Genomic DNA, 14,601 nt, shown 5'->3' with positions numbered 1-14,601 from the left:
GACCCCCAGGTTGGGAAGCCTGACATGGGGCTCAGAACCTTCACTCCAGTGGGTGGACGTTTGTGGTATAAGCGTTCTCCAGTTTGTGAGTCACCCACCCAGCAGTTGTGGGGTTTGTTTTTACTGTGATTGCGCCCCTCCTACCATCTCACTGCAGCTTCTCCTTTGTCTTTGGATGTGGGGTGTCTTTTTTGGTGAGTTCCAGTGTCTTCCTGTTGATGACTGTTCAGCAGTTAGTTGCGATTCTGGTGCTTTCGCAAGAGGGAGTGAGCGCACCATCTTTTACTCCACCATCTTGAACCAATCTCCAAAGTCAATCCCTTTTGAATACAGCAATAAATAAGTGGAATTTGAAATTAAAAGCACAACACCATTTACATTAGCACCCCCCAAAATGAAATACTTGTGTATAAATGTAAGAAAATATGTACACAATCTATATGGGGAAAACAATACTCCGATGAATGAGATCAAAGAAGAATTTAATAAATAATTTAATAAATTTAATGGAATTTAATCATGGTTAGGAAGACTCAATATAGTCAAGAGTTCAGTTCTTCCCAACTTAAATATGGATTCAAGACAATCCCAATTAAAATCACTAAGTTATTTTGTAGATATTGACAAACTGATTCTAAATTTTATATGGAGAGGCAAAAGACCCAGAATAGCCAACACAATATTGATGAAGAACAAAGTTGGAAGACTGATATTACATGACTTCAAGATTTATTATAAATCTATAGTAAACAGGTAATATATAAATGTATAATTCTATAGCATAGAGTGTGATATTGATGAATTAAGAGACAAATAGAGCAGTGGAGCAGTTTAGGGAGTCCCAAAATAGAATCCCATTAATATCATCAACTGGTCTTGTACAAAGGAACAAGGGTAATACAGTGCAGTAAAATAGTCTTTTCAACAAATGGTGCTGGAACAACTACACATCTACAAGCAAAAAAAAGAAAAAAAAGAAAAAAAATCTAGACACAGACCTTACACTCTTCACAAAAATTAACTCTAAATGGATCACAGAACTAAATGTAAAATGCAAAACTATAAATTCTTAGAAGATTACCTAGGAGAAAACCTAGATGATCTTGGGTATGGTGATGACTTTTATAGATACAACACCAAACACATGACACAATGAAACAAAAATTTATAAGCTGGATTTCCATAAAATGAAAAATTTCTGATCTGTGAAAGAACATGTTAAGAGAATGAGAAGAAAACCCACAGACCAGGAGAAAATATTTGCAAAAGACAAATCTAATAAAGAGCTGTTGGCTAAAATGCTAAAAGAACAGTTAAAACCCCAAAATAAGAAAACAAACAACTTGATTAATAAATGGTCAAAGGACTTCCGAGACACATCCCTAAAGAAGATAAACAGATGGCAGCTAAGCACATGAAAAAATTCTCCACTTAATATTTCATCTGGGAAATGCAAATTACAACACGGATACAAGCACACAACTATTAGAATGACCCAAGTCCAGATACTGACAATACCAACCGATGAAAAGTTTGTGGAGCAAAAGAACACTTATTCACTCTGCCTGGTGATGGCACCCACAGATGTTCACGCTGTAATGTGGGTGAGATGCCCCCATGATGTGCACACGTGATGTAGGTGACAGCGCCCTATGTGATGGACTAGAAATTGTAATGCAGGAGGCAATCCCCCACTTGTCAGCCCAGAGTCCCTGCCCTTTGCCCAGGTCAGAGAATTAGCAGAGTTGTGTAACCTCATGCCTGGAAGGCATGAATAAAGTACTACGTTGTTGCTGAAATTCTGTGGGTGGGAGACACCCTGCTGCCCCTGTGTGGGTTCGATGGGGCTTGGTGAGGGGGATCCCGGACGTTTGAGGTTGACTGATGTGTCCATAGACATATTAAGGTCTTTGTGCAGAGAGCTGGAGAGGGTGGACTTCCTGGGGGACATCACGGGGCCAGTCTGGTGCAGCAGTCTTTTCTCCTCATTGAAGTCATGGACACTTTTAACCATCTATGAAACCACAGAACTCATCACCAAAAAATGATCATCAACGCTTAACCATACAACATTATGCCTAACGTAGCAGAGAGGCTAGGGATTTCCCGTAGCCCATGGGCAGACTCTTCGCTGCTACATGCGGCAGTGAATTCTGGCTGGAAATGACTCACACAGTTCATCTGGGGTGAGCAGCAGAATCGAGACGGGAGGGCTCAGGTCTCTTGTGTCCTTCCAAGATTTTTCCATCGCCTCATGCTGCCCACCCCACCCAAGTAAGGCAACGACTGTTCTATCCGTTACCCTGCAGTGAACTCTCCGCTTCCAGCTTCTTATGGTGTGGTTTTGAGTGGGAGTGGGATGGCCTGAGTCTTCTAAATGCCCTCAAACTTGAACGAGCATCAGGGTCCTCTGGAGAGCTTGTGAAAACAGAGGGCCAGCCCCCATCGCCGAGCTTCTGGGTCAAGGGTCTGGGTGGGACCTGGGAATATGCATTTCTATCCAGGCCCAGGTGATGTGAGGCCGGTCTAGACCACGACTGAGGCCCCTGGTGCAGGAGGAGGGCAAGGGAGTGATTATCCTTGAGCACCATCCACATGTCTGGCACTTGTATCCCAACCCCAGTGGCACCCCAAATGGGAATGCAGGGTGGGTGACCTGCCAAAGTAGAGATTAAACCCTGGTCTTTCCACGGGGCCCTCGGGCACCGGCCCCGCCCCGGGCACACTGTTTGAGCTCCTGTGTTTAGGATCTGGGTTGTGTTGACGTGACAAAAGCGAGGTCTGCTTTTCCACTTTGATTAGCAGGGGGAGTAGACTTGCCCTCAGTTTGCGGAGCGGTGTCCTTCATCACTCAGGAGCCGGGCAGCAGGCCAGGCCTTTGCAAGATTTGCATCATTCGCTGTGTCCATCGATCGGGGAACACGGCAGAACATCTTTTTGTTTTTTTCCCCGCAGGTTAAAAACAACTTCCCTTGGAGGGTCCTCTGGATTGCAGCGTTCTCTCCCTTTGAAAATCTGATTTTGCCCTTGACCTTTGCATTGTTTTTCGGAGCAGCGATTGCCCAATTTTCCAGCTGGTGGTGAGTAAGCAGCTCGTAACACGGAGGCAGAATTGGAAACAGCAGGTGACGGAAGGCCCCACGCAGTTTCATCATCCTCTGCTCTGCGAGCGCACCCTGTGGCTGAGGATGGTGGTGACAGCTCACATTTATGCAGGGCTGACTGTGCCAGCCTCTGCATTATCCCCATTTTATAGACACGGAAACTGAGGCGCAGGGAGGTTACGTAATATGCAGGACGTGGAATCCAAGGTGCCAGCACAGGCCGTCTTGCTGGGGAGCTCCCACGCCTGCCCTTTAGGGGTTGATGTAACTCTTGGAGCTGAGTTCTTGGAGCTGCAACCAGAGGTGATGTGCTGTGAAGCGTCATGAAATTAGCAGCAAAGATGCTGTGTGCAGCCCCATTGAGGTCGTGTCTCCTGGGGCCACACAGAGGGACCGCCCGGATTACATGCAGCTCCTCTGCTTTTCTGTGACGGCAACAGTGGTCTCCTTTCCTCTGCAGGCAGAAGATTTACAATGGGGGCTGAGGAAGCAGAGTGCCAGGCATCTTCTGTGTCACTGGAGCTCCACGAGTGTAATGCTTTGTTTTGCCTAGTTGGTAAGATACAGATTCTGTAGCTGGCACTGAAAACTTCCCATAGGTACCCCCAAAGCTACTTTTCACCCCTGTCCCCCCAAATATACTCCCAATTGCCCTTGCACACACAGATAATATTGGCCCTTCCTTACCTCAAGTGTCTATGTGGTTCAGCGTGAAGGGTACCAGCTTCGGTTTGGGCAAAGGGGGGCTTCACCCCCAGCTGGTGTGATAAGCCCTACCTCTTGAGCTCTTGGGGAGGACCCCTGGCAAGTCTGGCGAGCACAGCCAGGTGCCAGGTACCTACAGTTCACGTGTAGGAGACCACGGCTCCCCATCCCCCCGCCACCCCCGCTCCCCATGCTCTGCATCCAGGCGTGCCTGGCTCTTGGACTCTATAGTCCTTAGGAGGATGGGCTGGGGCACCATTAGTGCCCTGGGCATGGATGGGGCAGGGGCCTCTGTGAGCCTGTCCCCTGCCCACCCAGCCTGGCAGGAGACACACAGGTAAATGCAGGTTTATGTAGCTCTTCAGCGTGCCCCTAACCCATTGTCCCACTCTTCAGGAACGCAGAGGGGGCACCTCATTCTACCTGGGAGCTGCTGGGAAGGCTTCTCAGGGGAGAGGAACTTCAGGTGGATCCTGAGGGATGGAAAAGGGGCAGAACATCTTCACCAACACCGTGAAGATGTGGATGACAGAGAGATGCGGATGATAGGGGGATGTGGATGGTAGGGAGACAAGAATGGTAGGGAGACGTGGATGATAGGGGGATGTGGACGGTAGGGAGACATGGACGATAGGGGGACATGGACGGTAGGGAGACGCGGACGGTAGGGAGACGCGGACGGTAGGGAGACGCGGACGATAGGGAGACGTGGACGGGAGGTAGACGTGGATGGTAGGGAGATGTGGATGGTAGGGAGATGTAGACGGTAGGGTGAGGAAAATTTACTCATGGAGAACAGCAAGAAGAAAGTCATGGAGGTATGACAGTGGTTTTTTTTCTTCTTGAGTTGGGGTGGAGGGACATTGAGCCTGGAAAATGAGCAGGAGTCTGCAGGGCTGGGATTAGGGGAGGCGGGGGAGGCTCCGAGTCTATGACACGTAGGGAGGGGCTCCCTCTCCGCCCCACCCTGTAGCTCAGTGCCCCCAGCAGGAGCGCCCCCTCATGCTAATAGGGGCCTGACCTTGGGGTCAGACCACGGGGGGCACGGAAGGCCAGGCCAGGCTGTGGGTGCCAGCCAGTGGGCGGTGGGGCCTGGGATTCAGGTTGCACCCAGAAATGAGCACAGGAGAAGCCACCTCTTGACCTTCCAGGGGAGGGCAGCTCACCTGCGCAGGAGAGAGGGGACAGACGGCCCACACAGGCCTCGAGGAAGAGCCCTGTCCGTTTGTGTTGACGGGGTTGGAAGCAGGGAGAGCTCTCTCTGCGTTGGTGGCCATTTGGTTTGCTGCTGCTATGAGGCAAGCCTAGGAAACATTTGGGAAATCGATTCACCAGGAGAGGAATTTCCACTACGTGCAGGATGAAGGAGACCTCAGAGAGGGAGGGAGGGACCTCACCAGGCGAGTGCACAACTGGGTGAACTGTACAGGGCTGGCAAATTGCCAGGCACACAGTAGGTGGGCCCCAGATGATTCTCTCTTTCATGTGTGTCATTAAGAAAACGTTTCAAGTGGGCACGCTGATTCTAAATTGAGGAAGTCCAGAGAGAAAAGTCAGAGCACAAGTTCTTTTGGGGAAATGAAATCCTTTAGGAACTCACCTCAAAAATAGAGTTAAAAAAGTCAAAACCATTGGTCTGCTCCTGAACCAGACACTGACCTTTGCTTTGTAAAAATAATGGCCAACATGATAGTGAACATCCAACTGCAACTGTTTTCACCAACCTTATTTTGATTGTTCCTGAGGACATGCTGGGGGGCAGGGGTGACAATTTATTGATATAATAGTGGCAGAACACAAGGCAAGTAACTTTCCCAAAGCCACAGAGCCAGTGAAGTAACTAGAAAAAAAAGCTAGTAACTTAATTTCAATTTGTTTCTTTTTGAGATAGATAATATAACTGATAATGTAAGTACCTGATAATACCAAAAAAACATAGTATTTATTAGATAGTGTGAATCCAGAAGGATAAAAAAGAGTGGGAAGGGAAAACCAGTCTCTTCCCCAGTCACCTAATTTCACACCTCCCCTCCAAGGCAGGCAGTGGTATCAGTTTCTTCATATTCTTCTCAGAATATTCAATACTTTTAGAATCACAGTGACATACACATTCATATTACTTTTTTGTACACAAACAATGGCATATTCTGTGCCTCCTTAGTTTTACTTCACTTGGAAATTTTACTTAACTTGCATAATATTACAAACCTTGGAGATTTTTCTCCATCAGTAAATATAAAGCTGCCTTGTTCTTGTCAATAGCTGCCTGATTTCCAGGGACCGGGTGCCAGTGAGAGTACCTGCGGCATCTGGACAAGGGCAGGGCCACATCTCACTGTCTCTGAAGGTACAGCGACATTTTTCTTTCCACTCAGGAGGATGTTCAGAAACAGGAATTCTAACTAAAGAGAAAACCTTGGTCATCAACTGCTGATAAAAATCTGGTCGGAGGCTGAAAGTCAGAGGAAGCTGGGATCTGGGCTTGGTTCTGCACCCTCGCCCTGTCTCTGAGTCCCTCTCCTCTCTGGAAGCTCAGTTGACAAGGTGGGTCTCTGGGGGCTGAGGTGACATTAGCGAGCGCGGCATCAGCCCTGGGAGGAACTGTCCCTTTCCTTCCTTCTTTCCTCCTGGGAAAGACTCTCAAGACAGCAGTTAAGGGGGCTGTTGGTCTTCTTTCTGCAGAGGGAGAAACAGTTCTGGGCTTTGCCACGGAGAACCCGCCAGGGCTTTCAAACACCTGGCTTCTATCTAAGCCCATCCTTCCTTCCTCTGCCTGGGCCTTGACTTCCCCACTTGAAAACTGGCCAAGGCGCTGCTGGCCTTGCCCAGCTCATCTCTCTTGCTTTCCCTGGGTCTTCCGGGGACCGCCGGCAGACTCAGCCTGAAGATGCCCCTTGAACGAAACAAGCGAGCGCCACCCTCCACGTGGCTGTGCGCTCCTGGCTGGAATTGCACTTTGGCTCCAGGACAAACACAGTCTGAAACCCTAACAACAGGACAAACACAGTCTGAAACCTGGACCGTTTGCCCTCCTTCTACCCACGGTTTGCGTAGGGCAGTGCGCCTACAACCAAAACAAACTTATTTTGAACACCGGCCGCGAGCACGCGGCGCCGCCAATCATTAACCGCTGGTTCAGGCGGCCCGGCCGGCGCCCTTCATAAGGCGCCCCGGCGCTCAGCGAGCTTCAGCCTCCGCTCAGCCAGCATCGGCCAGCGCGCCGCCGCCACCGCCTAGCGAGCACCGGCTCCCGACCGCCACCGCTGCCCGGCGATGCCCGAAGTCCCCGCCGTCCGCGCCTGGCCGCTTCTGCTCTCGCTGGCCCTTCAGCTCGGCTCAGCCGCTGGCGCTCCCCAGCCCTGGCGCTGCGCGCCCTGCCCCGCCGAGAGGCTGGCGCTCTGCCCTCCCGTGCCCGCCTCGTGTCCGGAGCTCACCCGGCCCGCCGGCTGCGGCTGTTGCCCCACGTGCGCCCTGCCGCTGGACGCCGCATGCGGCGTGGCCACTGCGCGCTGCGCCCATGGGCTCAGCTGCCGCGCCCTGCCCGGGGAGCCTCGGCCCCTGTACGCCCTCACCCGCGGCCACGGCGCCTGCATGCCCGCGCCCAGCGCCGAGGCCACAGGTACCAACCGTCTCCCCGCCCGGGGCCCTCCCCTGGGACAGATGGGGTGGGGGACTGGGGCGGACAGGGGCGGGGGCTCCACCAAAGCCCACAGCCAGTGGGGAGCAAACCCGGCCAGGCTCAGAGCTTGCAGCCAAAACCTGTAAGGGGAAAGGATTTGTCACCCAGATGAACCCCATCGTTGTGTGGTCCTGCAGGGGGCGCTTAGGGTAAGGCAGGACACACACAACTTGGTGGGAGAGCTGGGGAGGGAGCCCAGACCACCTCGGCAGCCCCACTGATCTATAGAAACCCAGAAGAGGGAGGCGATGGGGTGCCCAGGCAGCGGGGTGCCACTCCAGATGCCCCTTGCTCTCCTCCCTGCCAATGCATTAGTTTCCAGGAAGGCCTGCAGTGGGAGCCTGTACTGCTGGCCTCCTGGGAGGTGTTTGGAATGTCCTTTGAAATATATGTCCTGTGCAGACAGTATGTGCTTCCCAGATGTTTACAGAACATAATGTGAAAGTTCAGGCTAAAAACTTCACTTGCGTTCATTGCCATAGAAAAACAGTGGTTGATGTGTGTGCTGCCCCCTCAGAACTTGACAATCAGAACTTTCCTGAATTTAGCAGTGATTTATTTGTAGTGGGAAGCAGAGGAAATACACCCTCCTCTACCACCTCTCCCTACCTCCCTGTCGGGGCCGCTGTATGTCCAGTGATTCCGTGATTCTTGGAGGGATCTTGTGGCTCTATGCCCTGATAGGGATCTGCTGGAGCGCGTCACCCTTCCAAGGTGGGGACGGTTTTCCTCCTGGTTCTCTGCCTTCAGAGTCATCTCTGTGGTCCTCAAAGGAGAGGGTGTCCCCCCGGGTTCCCTCAGGAGAGCCAGTTCTCCATCATTCTGTCCATGCACCAGATCCAAACCCTAGGACTCTGCAAGAAATCTGGTGACCCTCCCTTTTCCCAGGGTTGCAAAGAAGTCCCTCTGTGGGAAGGCAGAGCCCCTGGAAAAGAAGAGAGTAGAGCTGCAATCTAGACCCCACCTCTAAACAAACCCTACCACCTGTTCACAGGGAATTACTAAAAATGCCCATTTTATGGATGGGAAAGCTGAGGATGGCGTCAGGAATTGAATTGTAATCCATGGCTTTCTCAGAGCTCTTCCCGGGCTTTGACAAATGTGCATTTGGCTACTTTAGAAGCAGAAACACAGGGCACTCTTGCCATTGGTATTGCTGTTGGGTCATCCCTCTACCTGGAAACCATCAGAAGTTCCTTTAAAGAGGGAGTAGGCAAAACTCTGGGTCAGCATGACCCAGTCCGGTTTTGTGGGAAGGGAAGCAGCTTCAGGGGAGGGGGGCACAGGTGCAGATGCTTCGGTGGGAGGCTCTCATGGGTTTTCGTTTTTCCATTTTCAGAGGCAGAGGACCCTGCCGTCCCAGAGAACGTGTCCCCTGAGAGCTCAGAGATGACCCAGGAGCAGCTTCTGGACAATTTCCACCTGATGGCTGAGTCCAGTGAGGACCTGCCCATCCTCTGGAACGCCATCAGTAATTATGAGAGCATGAAGGCTCTGGAGACCACCGACATCAAAAACCGGAAGGTGAGAGCCTCGGGGTAGGTGGAGCCTCTAGCTTGAATCTGCTGGGCCCTGCAGGTCCGGTCCTGAGCCCTAGATATAAACAAGTTCCTTCCCCAAGCCTAACAGACATTTCTCCGCTTAGCTTTGGGAGCTTTTAACCCAAGGGCTTTCAGCAGAGGAGCCCTCTGGATGGAAAGAAAATGCAGTTCGTGCTGTGCAACCTTAGATACATTACTTCACATCTCTGAGCTCACCTCTAAGATAAGGGTATCAGACTGGCAGTGTCTAAGGAGCACTGAGCTATTCTTAACATCCTCCTCCCCCATCCCATCTTCCCCCCACTTTTTAAGAAATTGTGGTAAAATATTCATAACATAAAATTTAGCATTTTAATCATTTTAAAGTTTAGTTCCATTAAGTACAGTCACATTATTCTGCCACTATCTATCACGACCGTCCATCTTGAGAACTTTTTCATCTTCCCGAACTGAAGCTCTGTCCCCATTAAGCACTAACTCCCTTGTAGCATCTTAATTGATGCATGTTTTTAGTCCTACCACTTGAGGGCGACAAAGAATCAAAGTTGGAGTGACTTGGGTTCATTTGTGAAAAAAAGAAAGAAAATCACTTCTACGAACATGCATACCCAGAAAAGTGGAGATTGAACCATTTTCTAGACACTTCAGAGTTTCATCCTGAAATGATGAACACATAGAGAAAAGTTCATGCTTATCTCAGATTGTCCAGATGAATGCCTTAATCCTCAACGAATTTGGTTCATGGGAACTGACCTTGTAGATTACAGAGGAACGTTGTTCAAAATTTAGAAATCTCTGCTACTAAGTCCTCCATTCACAGAGTTGTGCCCATTCTCCTTTCAACCAGATGACTGGTGCCAGAATTACTCATGGGGGGCAGGAGAGTCGGAGAGCTCATGGCATTGGTGATGTTCTGGTCTCCTGCAAGTGTTTAGTGAATGTTCAGTGAGGGAGGGCATGGGGTTCCCATCCTTTATCTTAACAGCTCAGAACAGAGACTAACCACCCTCCTTTTATAGGTGAGAGAGTGAGGCCCAGGGAAAGTGGGTCCAGGCCTGTTCTCAGAGCCCACACAGAACCTCTTACATCCGCTCCCCTTTTAGGCTAATAATACACTGTTTCTTGTCATTTACCCCAATGTCAAATTTTTCTTTCAGGAGCCCTGCCAGCAAGAACTCTACCAAGTGCTGGACAGATTAGCCAGGGAGCAGCAGAAGGCAGGAGACAAACTTTACAAATTTTATCTGCCAAACTGCAACAAGAATGGATTCTATCACAGCAAGCAGGTATGTGCATCCTCACGCGACAGCCCCTGATGCCCGCACCCCTGCCAAGTGCCAGCCTTTCAGCAAACAGGGTGCCCAGCTCCAAGTAAGCAACGTAAAACCGCATAACCGATCATATTATGCAAGACCCACCCCTCTGGGAGTAGGAGCCACTAGCCCCCTGGTAGCCTGAAGACCAGCTCGATGCTCAAAGCCAGTGTGCACTCGGGGACCCTGAACCGAGCGTTGCCCCATCACCTAGCAAATCTGAGCAGGTGGGGACCTTCACAGGCCCCTCGCGTTCTGGATCTCAGTGTCTCACCTGTAATAGGGAGGAACGGGACAATTCTACTTAGGAAAGTGAGTATCTGTTTGGACATCTCTTACTTTTTTTCTCCCTACAAAGGGAAGTGAACTTTATAATTAAATATAATAGCATTTTTTTGGCTTGCCAGATAATAAGTGAGATTAAGTAAACCAAGACCTAATTCTGAGGAGCCCTTTAGGACTCAGTGAAGCCTAGGTTCTGTGGATATTTCTGGGGGAAACTGAGGACCAGGAAGTGCTTTATAACAAACAAGGGATGTGGCAGGGGATACGACAGCAAGGTTGGCCACACACGGGCAGGCTCCCTCCGGGCTCAGCAGCTCTGCTGTAGGGGCCGTGAAGCAGACAGTTGTACACACGCTGTACCGTTCAACACGCGCGTGACATCCTTATTGCACTGGGCACTTGCCCTTAGCCTCCATTTTACGAGGAGAACCAGGACGGTGTAGGATTTGCCCTCAGTCATGGCCACGGCCGGTTGGGGGTGCCCACGGCCTGGCTCTCAGCTGCCACGCCCTCCACGTGGCACTGGGCAGCACGGAGCCCCACCTCCCTCTCAGCTTCACAGGGGCTGCTCTTGACCTTGCTTCTTTTCTTCGCAGTGCGAGACATCCCTGGAAGGAGAGCCTGGGCTCTGCTGGTGTGTCTACCCTTGGAGCGGGAAGAAGATCCTGGGGTCCGTGGTAATCAGAGGGGACCCCAAATGCCATCAGTATTTTAACTTACAGAACTGAAAACAGATGCAATATGATCTGTTCCTTCACATGAAATATTTAAGTACATACGATATTTATACTCTGGAATACACACACACTTTTATATATATATATAGATGTGTATGTATATATCTAGGAATTACTTTTTATACTCCACATATTACTTGATATATAAAGCTGTAGTTTATTTATTCACCATAAGTTTATTGTTTTCTACACAGTAACCTGTGTTATATTAATTTATATATCATGAAACACTTCCCATCATGTTGTGTGTAAATACTCGTATTTCAGTTCTTCAGAGGCTCATGATTCTGTCTTAAAGAGCACAGGAAAATACTGCCTAGACAATGCAAAGTCAAGTGTGTAGCAGTGATTTTTTTTAAGTGGTTTGATGGAGGATGGTTATGCTGTGCTTAGGAATGACTTACTCTGTTTATTCCATGGATCCGCGTTCAGCGTCAATTTGCAGGGAAACGTAAAGGTTGATTATGTAGCCAAAGCTACATGTGATGATATTCCTACATGTTAAAATATGTATTGGAGATAATGGTCAAACACATGAACACAGTGTAGACACATTGGAATAGACACACCACACTGGAACGTTGCTATTGTCATGGACCTGTGTTGAACATAACGTCTTCTCCCTTCCTGAATTCCCTCCCTCCGTCACCTCCCCTTCCTCATGCAGTGTTGGGGCGTCCAGTCTGCAGGCTCCTGGTCCCCACTGCTGGCAGGTCTGCCCTGCCCACTGAGGGCTCCCACGCCCAGGGCACCCCTCCCTCCCTCTGCGGGCCCTAACCTCTCCACTAGCTGCTCCCCTTCCTCTTGTAAATAGGCCAGGGTTTCTCCTATCTTAAATGCGAGACAGAATCACTTCCTTAACTTCTCCCTCACCCGTCTCCTCTCTGACTCTGCCCAGCCTATGTCCCCTGCAGGGCTTCAGTGGCGCCCTCCAGGGCAGCACCCCGCTTGCCCCTCTGTCTGCACGACTAAGACCTGAGCCCAAGACATGGGTCCTCTGCAGCGTGGATTCCTTCTTTCTTACCCTGCTCCCTGCTCGCTTTTCCTGACCCCCATTCCTTCCTGCCCTGCTGACTGCTCCTTCCTCTTCTCCCCCTGGGTGGGCATCTCATCCATCCCAGCGGATCCCAACCGGCCCCTCCCTCGTCTGGGCTCCAGCTCCCTACCTTGGGTCTCCCCCTTCACCCCCTGACCCCCACAGCTGCCACCCTCCCTGTGCCGAGCCCGCAGGACTCACTGCGAACTCAGCCCTCAGCTGCATCATATAAAATGTATCAGCCCGATGTGGGTCAGCCACGGCCCCATCCCACCCTGCTAAAAATAACCACGTGGTCACCGTCGTGGTCACCGTTATCCTGCGATGGCAATGCGAGCTTTTCTCAGCACTTCAGTCCCCACGAGGGCCCTGTAGGACCCAGCCTGAGGGTCTGGACTGCACCTACCCCTCAGGTGTGGGCTCAGGAGCGGAGCTGGGGAAGGTGGACTTCCCTCCCCACGACGCGCAGGAGGTGACTTCGGGGCAAAATTAAAGCGACCCAACTCTAAACTTGAAGGCACTGGCACAGCAGCGCCTACAGAGGGTTCTCAGTCTCAGCTGAAGTTGGGGGTATTCATCCACCTTGACCATGGCGTGTTTGGGTGGTTAGTCAAAAGTATCAGTTAAACTATATAAGTATCAATATGGTCTTAGACCGGAGTCGGGTGGGCAGCTCTGTCTAGTCCCAGGGCTTCTGGACATGCTCTCATGCAGCAGTCGTGACTGGCAACAGTGTCTCATATTTCTAGTTCCGGTTCCTTTCAAAGGAATCAGGAGTTGATGGGCATTTGGGAGGCAATCTGAGTGAAGAGTCCTTCACGATTCTAGCGCCCCCATCTTTTATTGTTGTTGTGTCCACCTGATTCTCCAGCAACTTCTCAGCAGCTCCCTTGGGTCAGTCCTATTCATAGAGAGGACAGCTCTTTCTGCTTACACGTAGAAGTCATGCACCCACATGTTGAGTATGTAGGCACAACAGCAAGTCCCATGGGCTCACACAGGTCTGCGGGTAAATGGGCTCTGGGGACAGCTCCTGGTGGGACAGAAGGATCTCTGCTCCAGCCACGTTTGGAATCTATTCCACGTCTGATCCAGGCCATAAGCGTTATTAATAGGATGGTTTCTGTGGCCGGGTCAGGCCCAGAGCATTGCTGCACTTAGTCCTGACAGCAAGCAGGGGCAGAAGGTCCAAACGGAACCCCTCCCATGAAAATCATCCTGCTTTTCATGCTTTTGCCTCTGTGGGTCTCAACTGGGACAGCACTTCCCTACTTCCGAGCTTGGGAAACTCTCAAATCTGAGGCAGGTAGAGCAGTGCTTAGAAGGAAATTTACAGCTATTAAATGCCCCTATTATTTATTAATAGGCGCATTAAAAGTCTCAAAAAAACTTTATGACACTGGAAAAGGAAGGCCAAACCAAACCTAAGTCAAGCAGAAGGAAGGAAATAATAAAAATTAGAGTGGTAATAAATGAAATAGAGAACAGAAAATCAATAGAGAAAAATCAAGGAAACCAAAAGCGTGTTCTTTGAAAAGATCAACATAGTTGACAAACCTTTAGCTACATTGACCAAGAAAAAAGACTCAAATAACTAGAATCAGAAATGAAAGAGGGGACACTACCACTGATTTTACAGAAATGAAAAGGATTATAAAGGAATATTATGAACAACTGTACACTAACAAATTGGATTACTGAGATGAAATGGAAACATTTCGAGAAACACATGAACTACCAAAACTGACACAAGAGGAATTAGACAATCTGATTAGACAAGTGAAATGATTGAATTAGTAGAGAAAAAACTGCCCACTAATAAAAGCCGAGATGGCTTCACTGATGAATTCTACCAAACATTTAAAGAATACTAATTCTTTAAAACTCTTCTAAAATTTAGAAGATGAGAAAACACTTCTCAATTCACTTTATGAGCCTACATTCATAAAAGTTTTACACTGATTCCCCACCAGACAAAGACATCACAAGAAAAGACAACTACAGAGCAAAATCTCCTATGAATATGGACACAAAAATCCTCAACAAAATACTAGCGAACTAAGTCCAGCAACATATTAAAATAATCATTCACCATGACCAAGCGGGACTTATCTCAGGAATGCAAGGTTGTTTTAACACCCTAAAATCAATTAATGCAACAAACCATACTAATAAAATAAAAGACCAAAAATCACACGATC

General features: G+C 49.6%; 1 protein-coding gene across 1 annotated transcript; it reads left to right on the top strand.

Annotated features, from left to right (window-relative positions):
• The first annotated feature begins 7,016 nt into the window (after positions 1-7,016).
• IGFBP1 (insulin like growth factor binding protein 1) lies at positions 7,017-11,819 on the top strand. The gene is made up of 4 exons (XM_068549877.1): positions 7,017-7,428; positions 8,828-9,012; positions 10,187-10,315; positions 11,224-11,819. The coding sequence occupies exons 1-4, from the start codon at positions 7,083-7,085 to the stop codon at positions 11,353-11,355; spliced, it is 792 nt and encodes a 263-aa protein (XP_068405978.1). The 5' UTR covers positions 7,017-7,082; the 3' UTR covers positions 11,356-11,819.
• Positions 11,820-14,601: the final 2,782 nt, after the last annotated feature.

Source organism: Eschrichtius robustus, chromosome 8, assembly GCF_028021215.1.
Source record: "Eschrichtius robustus isolate mEscRob2 chromosome 8, mEscRob2.pri, whole genome shotgun sequence".
Classification (NCBI taxonomy): Eukaryota; Metazoa; Chordata; class Mammalia; order Artiodactyla; family Eschrichtiidae; genus Eschrichtius; species Eschrichtius robustus.
Note: the sequence above shows the minus strand (reverse complement) of the source record. Positions and strands in the feature narration are given on the sequence as shown.